At 38.3% G+C, this 20,928-nt stretch overlaps 1 protein-coding gene across 2 annotated transcripts in view; it reads right to left on the bottom strand.

The window, feature by feature from the left end:
- GMCL1 (germ cell-less 1, spermatogenesis associated) overlaps positions 1 to 20,652 on the bottom strand; it is a 35,080-nt gene extending 14,428 nt beyond the window's left edge. Inside the window, exons 1-10 of one of the 2 annotated variants that reach the window (XM_045003081.1) lie at positions 20,354 to 20,652; positions 19,371 to 19,494; positions 14,073 to 14,169; positions 12,891 to 12,988; positions 12,240 to 12,352; positions 11,352 to 11,417; positions 9,987 to 10,071; positions 7,908 to 7,998; positions 7,198 to 7,338; positions 738 to 807 (exon numbers count right to left, since the gene is read on the bottom strand). In XM_045003081.1, the coding sequence (XP_044859016.1) occupies positions 738 to 807; positions 7,198 to 7,338; positions 7,908 to 7,998; positions 9,987 to 10,071; positions 11,352 to 11,417; positions 12,240 to 12,352; positions 12,891 to 12,988; positions 14,073 to 14,169; positions 19,371 to 19,494; positions 20,354 to 20,538 (1,070 nt within the window). In that variant the 5' untranslated portion in view covers positions 20,539 to 20,652. Of the gene's footprint in view, positions 1 to 737; positions 808 to 7,197; positions 7,339 to 7,907; positions 7,999 to 9,986; positions 10,072 to 11,351; positions 11,418 to 12,239; positions 12,353 to 12,890; positions 12,989 to 14,072; positions 14,170 to 14,903; positions 15,066 to 19,370; positions 19,495 to 20,353 lie in introns of those variants that run through there. The other variant, XM_045003082.1, reaches the window with a different exon arrangement.
- Positions 20,653 to 20,928: the final 276 nt, after the last annotated feature.

Raw genomic sequence — 20,928 nt, 5'->3', positions numbered from 1 at the left:
TCAGAGAAAAGATATATCTGGCTTCTATGCTATGCAAGCTCTTTAAGATTCCCAACTAAAACAGCTACCACTAGTGACTTGAATGGAAGCAACATACTATTTTCTAAATAAGAACCTAAAGATTTATTTTTGAAAATAAGAAAAACTGGGATAGAATACAAAGGAAGGACTGTAGTCACAACTGTAGACAGAAAAAATGCTTCTCATTATACACACTTGAAGGTTGAGAGTTATCCTACCATTATTTACCTAATTCAAAATAGTTCTACAAACTTGTTTAGCCTAGACACCTTCCCTTGTCCATCCAGCCACATGAAAGGGGGGAAATAAACTGGAAGGATAAATTTATCTTCTGCATATTATTCATTTTTTTGTTAATCCATCTTCAAAATTGATTAATCACTATTTCAAATCCTCAAAGCACATATGCAATACAGTGATAAATACTGACCAGTATAAAAAAAACTGGAAAATAACATCCACCTCTAAAGTCATATTATAGAAAACAAGTTCTTACAGTTCTATTTTGCAGATGGCCAGAAACTGACCAGATGAAAGTGAATGAAATAGATTGCTCCACAAAGAATTGGATGTAATTGAAGTTTACAATACTAGCTGTTTTAGGACTAATTTTCTCATTTTGATGTAAACTCTAAGCATTTATGCATATCAGAGTCTATACTAGAGACAGATTCTATTCAAAATAAGAAATCAAAGAAAACCTGTAATATACCTACCCAATATCATTGTCTTGTTCTGCTCTGAGCATGGCAAACCACTGCAGTTTGTAAACAGAGGACAGCCATTCTAAAATTAAAAAAATATAAATAAATGTGGGGATTTCTTTGGAGGTGGGAAAGGCGATATTTATACAACATTTAAAATAAGGAAATAAAATTATACTGAGATGAAAAAGTTTCGTATTCATTAATTAATTAAATAGCCAATTCACATCCAGTCAATTGATATTTCACTGGTATTCCCATCTTTAAGACTTATCTGAACTATTTTAAGTTGCAAGTACCAATAAAATAACCCTGCTCAAAACAAAGTAACTTATAACACAATATGCATTTTTTGTTACCAAATCAGCACCATTCCCTCTGAAATAACTATATGACTAAACAGATTCCCCCTCTGCCCCCATATGCAAAAAAGAACTGTTAACAAAGGGGTTAGAATGCAGTTAAACTACAGCTTACTGGTATATAGCATATGTAATCACAAAATGATACGCAGCCGTACAATAGTACTGAGGCAACCTGCTACACAGCGGGAATCACTGTCAGTCTCAAGTGAAAGATCTTATTGGAACGTTATGCAATCAAAAAGAATATAAAACTGAAATGTAAGAGCAGTGAAGATTCAAATATAGCTACACTCAAAAGGAAATGGAAGGATGATGCCTATTTCTTATATAATGCTTTTCATCTGTACACAGTGCTTCACAATGTTCAATGTATTTATCTTCACTACACCCCTGTGTGGTAGGAAAGCATGACATTCCCATTTTACAGATAAGGAACTGAGGCACAGAGAGGCTAAGTGACTTGCCCAAGATAACACAACAAGTTCATGGCTGAGCAGGGAATTGAACCTAGATTTCCCACACCCTAAGCCAATGACCTAACCACAGGACCAAGGATGCAACTATTAGGAACATTAGAGAAAACTGATATGTGGGGTTTAGTTGTAAGAGTAATAGGAAGGTTTTACAGCTCTCAGTTTTCCAGGAACAACAACAGGACAGTTCTAAGGCAAACATTAAAGAGCTGGTTACAAGCTCAATGGCCTAGAAGAGAGGACCGAAGTTCAACATACAGCGGAACAAGTTCCACTGTGAAGAAATGAGAGAAGGGGCAAAGAGGCAGGTAGGTGAAGTCAAGTATAAGGTAAAGAAAGTCTAAGAGGAATTGGGGGGACAATTCAATCATTTAAATGGGGAGTAAACAAAGGTGGCAAAAGGAAGGGAAGAATGAAGAAAGCACTCAGGATCCCCACAATTTTAGACACAAAAAACTTAAGACTGATAATGGACCGATACTGACTCTACTACCTTTAATGACAAAACTCAGTCTTCAAAAGGGAGCAAGCCTGGACCCAAAAAGAATAAAAATAATCAATGGAAACTGAAAAGCTATAAAAAAGGATTTCAGTGAAACCACAATCAAAATGAAGAAAATCTCTGGAAGAGTTCTGGAGAAAGAGAGGAGGCGGAAGAAAGGCAATTTGGTGTCAAGGATAATTTGGAAACAAGAGGATTTGCTTTTAAATATTTTATTCATTTTTATATTTTAATGACTTGCTTAGTGTTAACAAGGGGAACTTTTTATGTTAAAAATATTGTTCTGGAACTCTTGAGCAAAGTTACCAGACAAACTACAATAGCAAGATGGTTAAAACAGACTTGCATTTGTATTACAGCAAAGATAAGATTTTATTCTAAAACTTGAGTGGAAAATGCATCACTGCCTTTTCCTCTTATTGTGCCCAGACACTTGCAGTACACAAAACATAATTTGTAGCATATCTTTCAACCACTCAACAAAAGATTGTTTACATTAAACAGAATTTAATCTGGAACTATCTAAAAAGATTTACATTACAAAATATATTTTCTGAACTCTGAGACGAACTCCTCAGGTACCATACAATAATTTCAAAATTTAGTGATGACATCCAATCACCAAAGTTGTTCAAAACCACATCACCTGTATTTATCAAACTTCTTCTCAAAATGAGAAGAAAAAGCAGCCTAGCCAGATAGTTGTTGAGTAAAGAGTATTAATGGCTTACAAATATAATAAATGTTGAAGTCCACAAATGTATCTTCATTCAGCATTTAAGACTTGTAACATGGTTAAGAAAAAAAATTTCTTCATTTGTTTTTTTGAAACAGACTGCACATAAAAATTGTTTTCACATAATGAAACTAGAGAGTAAAGGATTCACACTTATTCTCACTGTGGACCATATCCTAAGAAGTTCTCTCAAAAGACTAATTCCCCTCCCATCTGCAGTCATATACACATTCATACATCAACTTCAGCAATTGCTGGCCACAATTTAGGAACTGCTCAGTCAAGTCATGTTAGTCAAGTCATGAACAGCTTATGCTAGAAGTTGTCATCCATTTGACATCTTGCATGACAAAACTTCAGGATTAATCATTTGCCTATCATCTTTCTTACCAGACTAATAAATGAAAACAGGATAATCTTCTTACACATACTGTTTTCCTTCTGTTTTGCTCTCAGTGAGAAGATCAAAACACACAATATGTCAAAAAAACACCCCACGAGCTGCATATCTTGTACTGACTTCAGGAAACAGATTTCCTTCTTGTTGCACAAGAGATACACAGAAGTTACTTCTAGTTCTGTATTCAGACCACCCCTTTTCTAGAATGAACAAGAAAATGCTGAAAAGGTTTTTCTAGTACAGATATCTTACTCCATGATAGATAAGAAAATAGTAATGTGGACTGGTGTGGTCAATGCTTGAGCACCACTATATTTTGCTGACATCTTGTTCATGTACTTATGACAGTTACTTTACTCAGATCCAATTGCTGGAATTCTGTTACAGTGTCTGAAACAGATCTCATTAAAATAAAAGATTTTAAATGAAGTTAATTTTAAATTTTTGCAAATAAAAAACAGTGAAACGATCCTCGCCATATATTATACATCCAGGAATTAAGATACCTTCAAGTCTACATTTATAATTTGGTGTGTTGTGAAAAGAAGATTAAAATTACATGGCTTGGTATGTTAAAAATTAAAAGCAAAAATACTAAGATTCACAAACTACAATAAAATACAGCACTATAAACCTAAGGTTAGTCTTGGCATAAAGTTAACATACAGCATCTCTCCAACTCCAGTTACATTTATGCAAAACAGTATTTATCAGTTTTGACAAAAAGGTAAAAAATGACAAAACCAAAAATGAATAAAATCCTATCAAGCCAGAAGAACTGTTCCACCAGCAGGGCACAAAATTTAACTGAACTGCTCAGCGAGAACAAGACCATTTAAAAGGGGTCTGATATCAAAGCAATCTTTAATTTCCTGGCTCCACCTCCTGTTAGGAAAATATATTACTATCTGGGCTGACTTAATAGGACCTTACCTCTGCACTAATCCTGACAAAGTAATGGAGGGAAGAGGAGGGTCATTAAGGGAGTACGGGTTCTAAAAGTTCTTTCAAATAAATTTGAAACAAACAAACAAGCAGTAGTTATTTATTTAGCGTGTGCAGTCGTCTTGCCAAGTGATGGCATCTTCAGTGGCGTGATGCAGTTCCTCTAGGCCACCCTGAACCTAGTCAGCAGGAATTCATCGACAACGTGTGCCATCGTCTGTGTTGCGCTGCAACTGCATGACCTGTTCAACAGGGACCACTGGTGACGGGGCAGGTCAAAACCAGGCGGAGATATTGTGGGGTCAGCGACGAGGGACTGGTTGGGGATTATAACACAGGGTTTCCGTCCTAACATCCTGGTGTGGCGGATGAGACCATAATGGGTGACATGACGGTAAATGTGCAGCTGGTGGCTTAAAAAGGTCATTGTGCAGCAGCAGCCTTGAGTTGGCGCATACTTTCTCCAGTAACTTGCCAGTGGCAACCTCTCATCTGATATGAGGAGCAATATTGCTCAGAACTGGAAGCCATGGGAGTGGAGTCGGATGCAGGGTGCCGCAGATGATACCCATGGCGGCATGTAACTGCATATCCACCAGATTGGTGTGTGACGATTGACTCCAAACTGGTGCGCAATACTCTGCCACTGAATAGGAGGTGGCAAGAGCTGACGTCCGCAAAGTTGGAGCACAAGCACCCCATGACCAACCTGCCAGTTTGCTAAGAAGATTGTTACACGTCGTAACTCTAGCTGCTGTCTTCTTCAGGTGGGCACGGTAACTAAGTGTGCGGTCTAAGGTCATACCTAGACAGATCGGTTTTACTTCATGCTTCACTTTCTGACCATTCAGATAAACTTTCAGTTCTCAGGTTGTGCTGGCGTGATAAAGATGGAACAAACTGGAGACTGTTTTTATAACAAGCAGTAAGGGAAGGTAGTACAAGATTTAAGCGAAGTGGTTACCGGGGTAACTGATCATATTTATAAACAGAATGGTTTTTTTAGAGGGGTACTTCACTCTTAAGTACCCAAAATCTAGCCACAATCAGCCTTTCAGTTTCTTGTAGGTGTCACAGAATCACCAAGTTTTCAGGAACGATCCTGCTCAAGATGTTTGTTCTGTGTTCAGGGTATGGAGTCAAAGATTAGGAGATGACTGAAAAAGCTGACACCACTAACAAGGTAAAAGGGATAGGGCAACACAGTTAGTGCCAAAAAAGTAGGGCCAAGTTCATTGCTTCAACCTGATGCAGTGCAGGAGATGAAGTCAAGGAAAGGATTAAAAAAGGAGCAAGTTACTTGGTCAAATCGATTGGCTAGATGATGCTGGAAACTTCATTTTTCCATGCAGTGGATGGGGCTGAGCATGGATGTTAGTGAGATTACAGTAATCAGGATGGGACACAAGGACATGAAAGAGCATTTTAGTTGTAGGGATAGAAAAAACATTAGATCCTGAAGATGTTTTGGAGGAAGACATAGCAGGATTTGGACATGGCTTGAACACTTGGGTGACGAGGAGGCAGGAATGAAAGGTGACACTTAGAATATAGGGCTAGTGACAAGAGGGATGAAGGTCATGTCATAAGGGAGAGGATGGAGAGTGTAAAGAGGGTTTAAGAGGAAAGATAAAAAAGCTAAAACTGAACTACTTAAGTCTAACTTTTCAGTAACATCCAGGAGGAGATGTCAGAGAGGCTGAGATGCAGAATTGGGTGGGCAGGGATGAATACGGGTTGGACAGATGGATATGTGTATCACCACAGACATCGTAAATGAAGCTGTGAAAGTACAGGATGTCACTCAAAGAAAGTAAGTAACAAAAAGAAGAGATTCAAGGACAGAGCAACATGCAACCCCACAGACAAAGGAGGCCATGCCAAAGGAGACATGAAAGGGACAGACATGAGGTAGCATGTGAACCAGAAAGGACAGTATCATAAAAACCTAGGGTGGATAAGATTTGAGAAGATTTAGACACTGTCATATTCTCAGATGTCAGTGAAGATAAAGTAGAGACCCTGAGATCATCAGAAAACTTTGTGAAAACAGTTTAAGTGGTGGAAAGGTGGTGGAAACCAGATCCAAGAGGATCCAATACAGAGCTGGAGAAGAGGAAATCAAGGCAACTTTTGTAACAGGCACGCTCAATTAACTTAGCAGTGAAAGAAAGAGGGAAGTGGAACTGAAGTTAGAGAGCCAAGTGCTCCACCTACTGGAAGATTTGAATGCCTGGTGGCAGCGCATTTTCAGTTTAGGCCCCCAACTTTGAGAATTAATATTTCTGTTCATCTGGCAGTGCCCAAATTTGTTAAGCTTCAGAGCAAGGAGCAAAGACCATTTGCTTACTCAGGATTGTGCCAACAGAGTGAGGATGGAGTCTATTTATAATGCAATTTATGGTAACATTTTAATTCTTGGTTCAACCTGATTTTCTTTCATCAACATTGATTATTCTCTCTTAATATTCACACGTGCACCCCAAATCAAAAGAGGTTGGGCACATTTTACACACTGGAAAATGCAAACAGAATAACTGAACAACAGACTGCCAACGGCCTTGCTGAGGACAACACAAGAGCTTTCTTTTCTCCAAACTTTATCTATCGGTAAAGTAACAGATGCCTTCTGAGATGCTAGAGACTAAAGTGACAAGCTGTTGCAACTCCTTCAGTTTCAAACACTAATCTACATACAAACCCCACCTATTACATCACTAACTTTCAATTTAATGCTTTAGCCAATTCTCTTTCTAGGAAATAGATGACTCATGAAGTATATTACAATCAATATTTACATTCTATTACCTGTTCCATTATCAATATTTACATTACTCCAATAACTCAAACATACAAGGCAGTTTTACAGCTCTGCTGACCATGCTGACATAACTGACAGCCCAATGAATATTTTTAAAAAGTATGTAAGTGAATAAAAAAAACAAAACAGATGGATGGGAACAAGGGCATAAGCCCAAAAGTTTCATTCACAATTTGTTCCAGCTACTAATCAGAAAATACACAAAATGTCCAATCAAAGTATTTTCTTACCTGAAGGTACTAGAGAATCTCGCTCAATAATGCTTGCTGATGCCAAATCACTGATGATGTATTGCAATCTCAAGTGTTTGAATACTGTCAAGAATGCTCTTCCTTGTTCAGATTCTAAGAATGCAATGTCATCCTCAAAATCTGCAATATTACATGAGACATACACCATTACAGGTTTCCTAGAACTTGCTCATTTTGATTGTCTTCTAAAATATACACACATTTAACAGAAGGTCTTAAGCTCTCCAAATAGAGAAAGGCCAATTACACTTTGCAAGCAAAATTACCAGTGTGAAACAGAATAGATTTCTCAATTCCAAGGAAGTTAACAACATTCAAATAATTGTAAAGGCAAAACTATTAGACCAAATTGTTTTTATTCACTGAAATCCAAGAGAGTTTGGCCAGAATTTTCAGAAGATCAAACAAAGATTTCACTAGACAAGTCAATAACAAAAACAGTGTACGATGAAATGATTTAGATTCAACGTGCATGGCCAAAACAGTTCAAAGGACGACTCTTTAACAGTATAATGAGAATAGGAGGTGAGGTGAAGTAAATGAATGCATCTCTTTGGTATACATGGGGCAGTATTTTTGGAGGGAGCTGACAGACAACTGCACTGTATTTGCTGCAGTATGTACCGAGCACCGAAGTTCTAAATCCAGCACCTTTTTCACAAACACTGCAACCATACAAATAGGCTTACCTTTTCTACGCTTGGAAAACCAGGCATCAGCTTCAGTTAAAAGTTGTTTTAGTGGTCCATTCCAAGAAGGCACTAGCTGAAGGAACATCCACTAAACAAAAACAAATTTTTATAAGCTTATTTTAGATTCATAAAATATGTAAACACCCAAGACTAACAAATTTAATGTTACAGCCACTATGAAGCTCCTGATAAAAACAAGTAATTAATTCAACTTCTAATTATTACAAACTGATTTTGTAATCATCGTAACACTGGTCTAATTAAATATATTTATGATTAAAAGGGTATTTTCTAGGGCTGTCAAGCGATTGCAATTAATTGCACAATTAATTTTTTTATTATTAAACAGAATACCATTTTCATATATTGATTTTGATTACAACACAGAATACAAAGTGTACAGTGCTCACTTTATATTTTTTATTACAAATACTTACATTATAAAAAGTGAGAGTATTTTTCAGTTCACCTAATACAAGTGCTATCATGCAATCTCATTATACTGAAAGTTGAACTTACAAATGTAGAATTATATACAAAAAAAAGACTGCATTAAAAAATAAAACAATGTAAAACTTTAAAGCCTACAAGTCCACTCAGTCTTATTTCTTGTTCAGCCAATCACTCTCACAAACAAATTTGTTTACATTTGAAGGAGATAATGCTGCCCACTTCTTGCTTAAAATATCACCTGAAAGTGAGAACAGGCGTTCTGATGGCACTGTTGTAGCCGGCATCACAAGATATTTATGTGCCAGATGCGCTCAAGATTCGTATGTCCATTCATGCTTCAACCACCACTCCAGAGGACACGTGTCCATGCCAATGACGCATTCTGCTCGATAACGATCCAAAGCAGTGTGGACCGACGCAGGTTCATTGTCATCATTTGAGTCAGATGCCACCAGCAGAAGGTTTATTTTCTTTTTTAGTGGTTCAGGTTCTGTAGTGTTACTCTTAAGACTTCTGAAAGCATGCTCCCCACACCTCATCCCTCTCAGATTTTGGAAGGCATTTCAGATTTTTAAACCTTGGGTTGAGTGCTGTAGCTATTTTTAGAAATCTCACATTTGTACATTCTTTGCATTTTGTCAAATCTGCTGTGAAACTGTTCTTAAAAAGAAAAACATGTGCTGGGTCATCATCCGAGACTGCTATAACATAAAATAGATGGTAGAAAATGGGTAAAAGCAGGAGACATACAATGCTCCCCCAAGGAATTCAGTCAGAAATTTAATTAAAACACTTTTTTTTTTTTTTAAAATAAGTGTCATCAGCATGGAAGCATGTCCTCTGGAATGGTGGTCGAAGCATGAAGGGCATACGAATGTTTAGCACATCTGGCACGTAAATACCTTGCGATGCCGGCTACAAAAGTGCCATGCGAACGCCTGTTCTCACTTTCCGTAAATGCAAAAAAAACCTGTTTGTCTTAGCGACTGGCTGAAAAAGAAGTAGGACTGAGTGGACTCGTAGGCTCTAAAGTTTTAGATTGTTTTGTTTTTCAGTGCAGTTATGTAACCAATAAAATAAAAATCTATATTTCTAGATTACATTTTCACTGTAAAGAGATTGCACTATAGTACTTGTATGAGGGGAACTGAAAACTACTAGATCTTTTATCATTTTTACAGTGCAAATATTTGTAATAAAAAATAATATCAAGTGAGCACTGTTCACTTTGTCTTCTGTGTTGCAACTGAAATCAATATATTTGAAAATGTAGAAAAACATCAAAAAATATTTTATTAAATTTCAATTGGTATTCTATTATTTAACAGTGCGATTTAAAACTGTGATTAATTTTTTTTTGGTTAATCGCACAAGTTAACTGTGATCGACTGCCCTGTTATTTTCACAGTACAATTATCTATAAACAGTTTAAAATTCTGTCTACACATATTTTAACACCAAAAAGTCAAAATAATATAATCATTTCAGAATTTGAATATTACTTTACACTACAATATTGAAGTTTCAAAAATTTTAAATAAATTGCGCTAAATTCATTCCTGGTGTAACTTCATTGGCTTCAATAATCTTACACCAAGGACAATCTGGGCCCTTTGCAAGTACCTTCTTGAGAGCAGTATACACATCCATCTCCACTTGCATGACAAATAGGTTAGAAGAGCTGATCAGCTGTTTCATGAGGTTTATGCTGGAAAAGAAAATACTATGAGACGATGTGTATAAAACTGTAAGTCAATCAAGTAATTAGTAATATCAAAGAAGAAAGAGTGAAGGAAGTTAATTCACTCTTGCCATAGCTAAGTGAAAGGTATTGCTTTGCTGGAAAATGGCCAACCAGCTGTTTTTCATTGGAAAATGCAGCTGTCAAAACTGAAACTTGTGAAAAGGGCTGCTTTTGACAAAACTTTAGCTGGGAAGCCTTTTCCAGCCTCGGATGGAATTTCTGGTTACAGAGAGCACACAGAATTACCATTAGCTCAGTGGTTAAGACACTCACCTGGGATACAGTAGTCCCTGCTCTGCCTGATTTGGATGAGGTGAGTTTCCCTAATTACCAGGCTATTGGCAAATCTGGAGTGAGTCTCTACAATCTCTCCTATTAAAACTGTTCCACTTTGAATAAATAACTAAATATTCATTGGGCCAAGGAGAGAGTGGACTAGAAGGGCATTAACCTGGCATATAGGAGACCCATGTTCAAATCCCTGCTTCAAATCAAGCTTAGTAGGGACTTGAATCTTGACAAGTCCCTACTAAGGTGAGTGCCCTAACCATTGTGCTGTCAGCTATTCTGGTGTGGATTTTTCTGCAAAAATTTTTTGGAAGGTTTCAGTTTTGACCCAGTGTGGAAAAGGAAAACAATTTAAGAGGAAAGGAGGTTCCTTCCCTATGACCACAGATAAGCGAAAGATAAAGGATTCAGTCTTAGTTCACCAGTATATACACAATATTCTGATTCAGAGCACAAGATCTTGGTAATATGAAAAGAAAAGTAAATATTTAGGTGGGAGTTGAAGAAGAAAGGAAGTGACTAGCCACTAGGCAGGCATTCAGAAAAAAGTACTTTCTCAGCCAAAAACTATAAATTATATTTTGAAGTTAATTTCAACCTTAACAATGGAGGGACTAAGGATCATCACTAACAACACTTGTCAAATACAAAAAAAGCTTACTTTTAAAAATTATGAAAATAGATGCAATACCAACAGTGTTAAGTAAAAATCATGAATATCTAAAGAAAAACTTGTCAAACATCATCTGAGAAAATTTTAAAGTTAAGTTATATAACACATACAAACAGCCAACCCTGGAAGTGACCCATAACATTAAAAAAAAAGTTTATGGCCTAGCTCTTGTTGTAATGGTCATCAATATTCTAATATGCCACTTGCAACATGTTTTAGTCTACATATTTTGAGGTAACTATTTTAACCACTCAATTACCCAAGTTAAATGAAATCTGAATACCTGAGTTCTTTGAAGAGCTCAACACTCTGGTGAGTCATCAGGTTATTCAAAAGCCATTCAAGGCACCTAGATTAAAAGAAATCAGTTTATTATTCACAATTTTCAGATATCCCTGTTGGACTATTAAACAACTGATCAAACTCTAAAATACATTTCATAACTTCTAGTTGATTTAAGAATGTCTGATCTGAATACAAAACTCCCTGGATCTAAAAACTCTGATACATCTTATTCTTTAATACTACTTTAATTTGAATGATCGTAAACTTTAGGAAGGGTTAAAGAAACGTTTAAGACATTTTCAAAGTATGAGGTTTACTTAGATAAGCATGACACTAACAGGAAACTTTTCAAAGGTTATCTTCTGTAATAGCAAAGGGAGGGTGGGCAGCCTGAATTGAAAAAGTGAAGTAAAGTAGCTCCATGTCACATAAGGGGTTGCGGGACCATTTGTTGTTGGGGAAGAGGGACCTGGATGGAGCACCCTGCTCACCGATTCTTCCAAGACCTTTGCTGTTCAGAACTTACATTTATTTCACGTTGAACATTCCAACAGCACCAATATCCAATGAAATTAGAACAGAACAGCCTGTTACATTAATATTACTCTCCTTCTACAAAGTTAACCTGTCTTCTTTCCAAATTTACAATTAATTCCTTACATCCTCTGTGCTACACTTTTTTAAAGGAAGCCCACTGTTTTCAAAATAGCAGAACAAGAGAACTAAAACAAGCATGATCCATGTTATGCACTTAAACTACAGGGGACCAACTCATATTTAATTCACTGGTCAAATTTATATTTTGAAAAATGTTCCATCTTTAAAAGAAAATTTACATTTTAATTAACATATGAAAAATAGTCTGGAGAAAAAGGTTAATTCTTACTTTTTCTTCACAGAGTCTAATCCATAGGTCCCTGCTGAATTATAATAGCCACACACAGTTTTCACATTAATTGTTTCCTTCATAGTTTCGCCACATTGCTGTATTAAACCATCCTGTGAATAAATCCACAAACATTCAAAGGTTTTTTTTTGTGGGTTTTTTTTAAAAGCATAGCCTTATTTTTTTTGGACATTACTGACAATTTAGTGAAGACCATTTATAAATACATTAAGTTTTCAAAGTCATGTGCCAGAACAATACGATCAAACTCTTCCAGAGTAAGGAAAATAATATAGCTACAAATATTTAACAGCAACATGCACAATGCTGTTATAACAGGTAATTTAATCCTATTTACATCCTCGAGTAAGCCTCAATAAGCAATTTTATATTTCAACTAAAAGTGAATCTTATCGTGTTTACATAAAACTGCTTCACTAATATATGTGCTAAATAAGTTATTAAGCAGCCCACTCTTTTTCCAATGATTGTTCTGAAAATGATTTGTATAATCTATTAGGAGAAAGAGTGAACATATTTAACTTTTGTTCATGAGTGTGCCTTTTAACTACACTCCGAATTTTTATTTTAATCTAAAACCGTAAGATGCTATACTATCTGAATATGTCCATTACTTTATATAAAACTTACCAGCTGCAACATGCAGGCTGCTGCTAGGAGGGCAACAACACGACTGGGCTTTATTAAAACATCATCTCTATAGAGTGAGCCAAATGCTACCTGCAGAGCTAAAAAAGCACAAATTGTCAAATCTATAGAAAAATAGCTATAATCTCACAGTTAGTAATTTAAAGTACCCAATGTTTAAATACTATCGATTCCTTTCGATTTATGCTGTTGCTAAAATTTTAAATTCTTTAATCCTGAAAAAAAGCTAAATTGGAAAAAGTTAAATCGAAAGAAAGTCAATGGACTGATCACAGAACATCATAACTACTGAAATATACCCCACGCCCACAAATGTGGTGATTATTTTCAACTGAGCCATTAGGAAATATTTATATCAAATGTATCACTTCTATAAGCCCTGTAGCTCTAACTACACACACACACACAAGCTGTACCCAGGGGAGAGAATCCATATTTTGATTCACAAGAATTTGAGAACTTTCTAAACAGTTCCCTTCTGTTCACATTTTTTAAAAGCAGAAGTAATATCTGAACAGTACAATTACTGACTTTGCTGTTTAAACAACTGGTATTCATCATAACAGCTGAAAAAACACTTACACTATCAAATAGTTCCAAGGAACCATAACACTGCAGAGGGTGATGCCTATGAATTATAATCCCACCATGCCATCACTGTAACACATCAGGATACCAATCTGGAATTACTGTGTGTGTCTGTCTCTCTCTCTCTCTGAAAGTCCAACAGAACACCTCTTCTTGTTCTTCTTTACTCCTGGCTGCTTGGAGGACAGGAAAGGATGCCAACAGCTCCAACACATATCCTCAAAACCATCCCAAGTAGAGAACCATGAAGAGCACTCCTTTGACTGGCTGTCTTTCCAAGACAACACAGAGAAAGAGGTGTTTCATTCAAACACTTGGGTCTCCACAAGAGCTGTACACAGTGTTCTGAACAGCTATATGTTGTTCAAATCACTGCTTTAGACTGAGCTACTTCAGTCAGTTTCTGGACCTTCACCACAGTTCCTGTCACAATCCAAGATTAAACTAAGCCATAAACAACTCATGTTTTCTCTTGAGGTAACTGCAGTTATTTACTGATTTGTCAGTTCTCATTTTCACTTATTTGAAAATAAACCCTCTTTTCAAACAGATGTCAGAGATTTAGTGCTTGCTTACCTTCTATATCAATATTCTGATCAGGAATCTCCAGTTCTATGATGTCCATGCTAGACTCCCTCCAAGAACCACTGAACATACTGGAAAAGTAGCCAGACTATTAAAAAAAAAATACAAGGAATCATTTCATTCAAATAATGAAAACCTGTAGCCAAAATTGTTAATCATCTTTAGCTATAAAATCAAGTAAATTATAGGGTAAGGAAGCTGAAATAATTGTGATGTATTTCCATGTCAAGAAGAACTACACCTCTACCTCGATACAATGCGACCCAAAATAACACGAATTCTGATATAATGCAGTAAAGCAGTGCTCCGGGGGGGGCAGGGCTGCGCACTCCAGCAGATCAAAGCAAGTTCGATATAACGCTGTTTCACCTATAACGCGGTAAGTTTTTTTGGCTCCCGAGGACAGCGCTATATCAAGGTAGAGGTGTAACAACATTTCTTCCAATTATGTGGAAATATTTACAAACATTGACCCATATTCCAATTCTATTTACAGAAGTAGAGACATTTGTTTTTCAAGTTATTTTTCCCCAATTAATTCAATTTTAAATAGGCAGAAAAGCTGTCAAAAGCTTTCCATTATAAATCATGATATCCACAGCATGTACTCATGTCCAAAATTTAAGTCCTTCTAGCTATTTGTAGACAAAAAATCCTGCAGGCATTGATTTTTTTTAAGCCAATTAAAAAAGAATGCATGCAAGACACACAGATTATTTACAAGATTGTGGTCTCAGACTAAGGACACACATACATCTTAAAATTTGTGTGTAGGTAAATTCATACAAACACATACACATACAACCATTTATGTTAATATACCTTTTTTAACAAAGTGTAAGGCATATAAAACTAGAATTTGCTAGATTTCCATCCAAATGAAGTGGAAAATACTGCTTTACTAGGATTCATGATTTTCCATCTCAGCAGCAGGAGTGCCCATTATGAGATGCTATCACTCAGTGATGTTTACCTGAGAGATTAAAAAAATAAATCTATTTGTACAATAGCATATCTTCTGCACTGTTACCCAATATTTCCACTGATGGCAGCAAATTATAGTATATGTATCTAAAATCAAAAGTTTCTAAATCTGTATTTCCCCACTTCACGCTCTATTTATGAGCAAAAACATACACCACTGTTGCTTTGTAATCAAGAAACTGGATTGTTTGTTCCCTACTGGTGGAGAGCTTAGTACACTCATGGGCTATATCCAAATGTACTGGGCTAACTCCTAGATTTCATGGAGAATAGTATCAGAGGGGTAGCCGTGTTAGTCTGGTTCTGTAAAAGCAGCAAAGAATCCTGTGGCACCTTATAGACTAACAGACGTTTTGCAGCATGAGCTTTCGTGGGTGAATACATCCGAAGAAGTGGGTATTCACCCACGAAAGCTCATGCTGCAAAACGTCTGTTAGTCTATAAGGTGCCACAGGATTCTTTGCTGCTTTTATGGAGAATAGTGTGTTTTAACAAGCAGCGCCAAAAAACTTAATTTACATCTCTCATTCATATATATTGCATCTCTCATTCAGTACCTCAGTGCCATCTAGTGGGAAAAATTCACAAACTAATGCACAAACTAGGAGAGCTAAAGTTGACAGATGCTCATCAAGACACAGAAGCAATCTGTCCAATATGTAAAGGTGGAGTGATAGCTTCACCAATAGTAAGATTACAGATATACTGTATAATATTAAGAAAAACAGTTTAACCCTACTGATTTAATTCCAATTAAAGGTGATAGTCCTGTACATGAACCAATTTCGAGATTCAACTCAACAAAATTTCCCCTTACATGATGTCTCTAAACTTAAGAGACACGGTCAATATGGTGCAAAATACACCACTTTCTCAAAAAAGTTTGGAATTTAACATGCACTGAATATTTTAAATTAAACATTAAATGCTTTTGCATTAAGCCACATCAAGATTTTAAAAGAAATTTTACAACCTTTTACAAGATAATGACAAAGCTGTATTGGAAAAATAAAGACAGATTAAGTGATTTGCCCAGCGTAGCACAGGAAGTCTATGGCAGGGCCAAAACTAGAACACAAGTCTAACTCCTGCCCGTACTTTAACCACAAAACCATTCTTCCTTTCTAGAAAGTAAACAACAGAACCACAGGGAAAAATAAACTGTTCTGTCTGGGATTATTTTAGGAAGTACATGAAAAAGATTAAGTAAATGTTTCACCTCTGACTGGGAACTGCAGTGAGTTTATTCTTTCTGCTTTCATATATTTTATCCAAAAATATGTCTTCTATAGAACTGTTTACACCACAGCACACAGATATAAAGAAAAAGAACCTTAAATTAATATTTGTCCAAATTTATTTCAACCACTGAGGCACTACAGTGCCTCTGATTCAAGTTTGTCTGCTGATTTTGTGCAATAGTACCACAAAAAATTGGTAGGGGGATTTTCAGATGTAGAGCATGAAATTACTTTTAATTCTTTAAAAGCTAACTAGATTTCAAGGTGACTCATTTTAATACTAATTAAAATGTTGCATATGACAACTTCAAACTAGAATTTTGTCTTTAACAGTTTTTGCCATGAAGAAGCCATGGTTTCTCCTATTGTTTCCCCATGGCAAAAAACTGTTCTTATCAGTGCAAATCACTATGTGTATGAATACTATCCCTTGATAGTACAATTCCCATTGAAGTGTACCTTATTTTCCTTAACTTTTCATGCCCCCATTGTTTACACCAGTGCTTCTCAACCAGAGGTACATGTACCCTGGAGGGTACACAGATGTCTTTCAGGGGGATACATCAACCCATCTAGATAATTGCCTGGTTTTACAAGTTACATAAAATGCACTAGTGAAATCAGTACAAACTAAAATTTCATATGGGCAATGACTTGTTTATATTGCTCGCTATACTATATACTGAAATGTAAATACAATATGTATATTCCAATTTATTTATTTTACAATTATATGATAAAAATGAGAAAGTCAGCATTTTTTCAGTAACAGTGTGCTGTGACACTTTTGTATATTTGTGTCTGATTTTGTAAGCTGAAGTGAAACTTGAGGATATGCAGGACAAATCAGACTCCTGAAAGGGGTACAGTAGTCTGGAAAGTTTGAGAGCCACTGGTTCACACTATGGGTCATGGATAGTTTCTGAATATGAAACTCAAAATTAAATCTGAAAACAAAATAATGGAAACAGCAGTAGCTTTTAATCAGAGCTGCTATAGATTTGGGTTTTTTGTTGTTTTAAATGCTCAACAGTCTCAATTTTAAATCTAAGAAACTGGAACAGAACATAATCACAGTTTACACCAACAGTGCATCATATGAAACGCATTCATCTGATTACATCAAACCCTATCCAGGACTCCATGTGGTCAAGATCTGTTTGGCAGAGATCTGGATATTACCCTGTTATACAAATGTATCAGTCAACAACAGCTTGAAGTGTTGTCTTTTTTAGAAGCACAAGGGAAAAAGCATCAGGTATAACGGTGTCAACCCAACAGTAATCTCTGGGAGAATTATTTGATAAGTGGTGGTTCTAGAATGAAGCAATAGTGGGCTGGAGTTTGAATGCAACACAAGGCTCAATGGTACCTCAGTCCAGAGGTAGAAGTTGCTTTCAGTTCACTGAAGTCTGGCCTTCGAATTAAGTTGGAGATGGGGCTTTAGCACAAAAGAGATCTGCTCCTGTCAGGCAGAGGAATCCTACTCAGACTCACCACCTAGGTATTTGTCTGAGAACCAGGTTAGTTGCTGATGCACATGCACTGAAAGACAACTCCATTCTAAGTAAACTGGCATCCAAGTTCACTAGTGAGCTCTTTGGGACATGCACCTTATATTTACAATTAAGTCACTCTAAGAAATTCTGTGAATAAGAACTGCATCTTCTGTATTTATTACTTTTAAATATGTTTGTTTTATAAATACCTGGGGCTATGCAGTCTTGTAAAAAAAACATTGTTGTTTAAAAGCATGCTGTTAGCCTGAACGGAGGAGGTGTGGAATAAGGTAGGGAGCCTGCCGCCACGCACACCCCAGCACCAGTGGGGGTCCCGGGCCATGCACCACCACCTACGCCCCCTTCCCTCCAGCACCCCCTTCCCCCCAGCACCCGGGCCGCCCTCCCCTAGCACTCACAGCATTCCCCCCTGCCAAGTTTTAGGTAGGGGTATTTAGTAAAAGTCATGGACACATCAAGGGCCGTGCATTTTTGTTTACTGCCCGCAACCTTTACTAAAAACATAGCCTTACTCATAAATAAGGTACATAAAATTTTTTGGCTGGTTTAGAGCAGTCGACCTGTTGCGCACATTATACTCCTTCCTTGCTTGAGATCTTGAGAAGGAAAGCTTAAAAACCAACAATCTCAAAGCAGAAGGACCACTGGTGATAAGCATAACCTCTGGAGGGAAGGATAGCTCAGTGGTTTGAGCATTGGCCTGCTAAACCCAGGGTTGTGAATTCAATCTTTGAGGGGGCCACTTACGGTTCTGGGGCAAAAATCAGTACTTGGTCCTGCTAGTGAAGGCAGGGGGCTGGACTCGATTGACCTTTCAAGGTCCCTTCCAGTTCTAGGAGATTGGTATATCTCCTTTATTTTCTTTTCTACTTTAGAAACAGAAATCTACAGTATCAGCATCCTTTGCATAAGTAGATAGTGAATGTGAAAGCAGTTACTTCCTTCATCTTTTTGAAACCAGACTAGCACAGAAAGGAAAGAGAGACAAAATTTTGAAGTCCAGCATTCTTCACAAGCCCTGTAATTTGTAGCAAAGGCTTTCCTATATGCATTTCTCACACGGTGCTGTAAACAATGTACTATTGACTCTTTGCAAGTCCATCCAAGTTGAGGGATGGAAAAAGATGTTCACATTTTGCCTTTACTCATAATACTTAGTTTTATGCATGCAAGTTATTTATTATCACTGTAGAGAACTAGCCATTAATTGTTCTTTCTAGCTGAAAGAATTAGCAGGCATATTACAGTATTTCATTAATTATGTGCACACCTCCCATACAAGACTACAAATCTTTAAAAAGTTTACACAAGGATGAGAGAGCTGTATCAGTGATTGGGAACTGAGCGGTTGTCAAGAGCATCTGAAGCACAAGATAGGGTGCTTTATATTTTTGCATAGAAACAAACAAACAAAAATTAGAAACTGGAAAGGGGGGGTGGAAGGAAGGAAAAATGAAGAAAAAACAGATCTATACTTGAAATTTACAGAATATTGTTTATTTTACCAAAATGAGTTTCTACTGCAAAAAAGAAAAACCACCTACCTGACACAAATATATCTTGTGCAAGTTCCACTCCTCTCCCAGAGCACAGATCTTAATATCACTATTTTCACCATTCAAAAACAGAGTCTGATAAATATACTTGGATGTACTTTTTAGTTTTTTCCTGCATGAAAAAAAACAACCCAAAGACATACACAAACTGTGGAATTCTGCCACAATGAAAATATTTGTCAAGCACTTGATTGTTTACAGCACCACCTCAGAAGTTGGCTAGCAAGATTTTCTTCTCTTCCCTTAGTCATTAGATAGTTATAGACCATTTCCCCTCGTGTTGCTAACAGAGCTCATGTGACTTATGTTTACTTTCTTTTTGTTTACTACAGCTAAGTAGTTATCAGGATGTTCCCAGAGCGAGTAGGAGAGCTAACAGAAGTCCCAAAGCCCACACCTGCCCCTGCACTCAAACACATCCTGCCAATTTTCATGGGGCTAGAATCCCTTTTTCCAGAATTAGTTTTCTCTGCCCCCCAACCCCTTCTATGTGACAAGCCTCCAGAGAATAGAGGAAACTCAGACCTTCCTACATCCCCAAACTTTCTTGGCCTCTCCATCCAGCTCAGACACCCCCCAACTTCCCACATTTCATCTCCACCAACCCTTCCACCCTCCCCAGTCACCCTCCAAATCCCTCCCTCCACCCCTACCCTTAGGGCCCCGTAACTATACCTCCCTGACCCAAACCAGATCCACCCTGCTCCAGACACCCCCGCACCGCTACCCATAACGCCACCAAATCCCTCCACCCCCGCCAGCCAAGACCCCCCCATCAGCCAGAACCTCCCCAAGACCCCCCCAAACCTCCATCAGCCAAGACCCCCCACCAGCCAGCCAGCCAGCCAGCCAGGATCCCCCAAACCCCCCCCCCACTAGCCAGGCCCCTCATCTCCCCTCAGCCAAGACCCCCGCCAGCCAGGCCCCCCCAAGCCCCGCCCCCGCCAGCCAGGCCCCCCATCCCCCACTACCTGCGGGGGGTGTTGAGCAGCCGCTCCTCGCGCTCGCCGTCCCCGTCGCTGTCGCTCTCGCCCGGGCCCTCGGACCCGCCCCGCTTCCTCTTCCCTCCGCGGCTGCCCCGGTCCCCGTCCGCCCCCTCCCCGCGAGGGGGCGCCACCCGCCGCCGCCTCAGCACCCGGCTGCTCAGCGAGCCCATGGCGGCTGGGCCGCCGCCTCCTCATGGGGCCGCCCGGAGCGGAGCCCCCAGCAAAACGGGGGGGGGGGGGAATTAGCGACGCCCAGCCGCTTCCATTGTCACCGCCACAGAGGCCGAGGCCACGGCGCATGCGCTGAACAGGACAGGCGGCGCATGCGCTAGAAAAGTCGCCCTACGGCACATGCACCTACGAAACTCCACCGGGGGAGGAGGAATTAGCGCATGCGCACTGTGCTCTCTTGTGGGGATTAGCGCGAGCCTGGCTGTAGCAGTGGACCCATGCTGCAAAGCTGCTCCCATTGACCGCAATGGCTCCTGCTTTGCACCTATTGCAAAAGGCTTCCCCGCTCTCTTGCTGGCGCGCCTATGGATAAAGGCTCTGCCCCGCAC

This window comes from Mauremys mutica, chromosome 2 (assembly GCF_020497125.1).
Source record: "Mauremys mutica isolate MM-2020 ecotype Southern chromosome 2, ASM2049712v1, whole genome shotgun sequence".
NCBI lineage: Eukaryota > Metazoa > Chordata > Testudines > Geoemydidae > Mauremys > Mauremys mutica.
The sequence above is the reverse complement of the archived record's forward strand: the minus strand, read 5'-3'. Positions and strand labels throughout refer to the sequence as shown.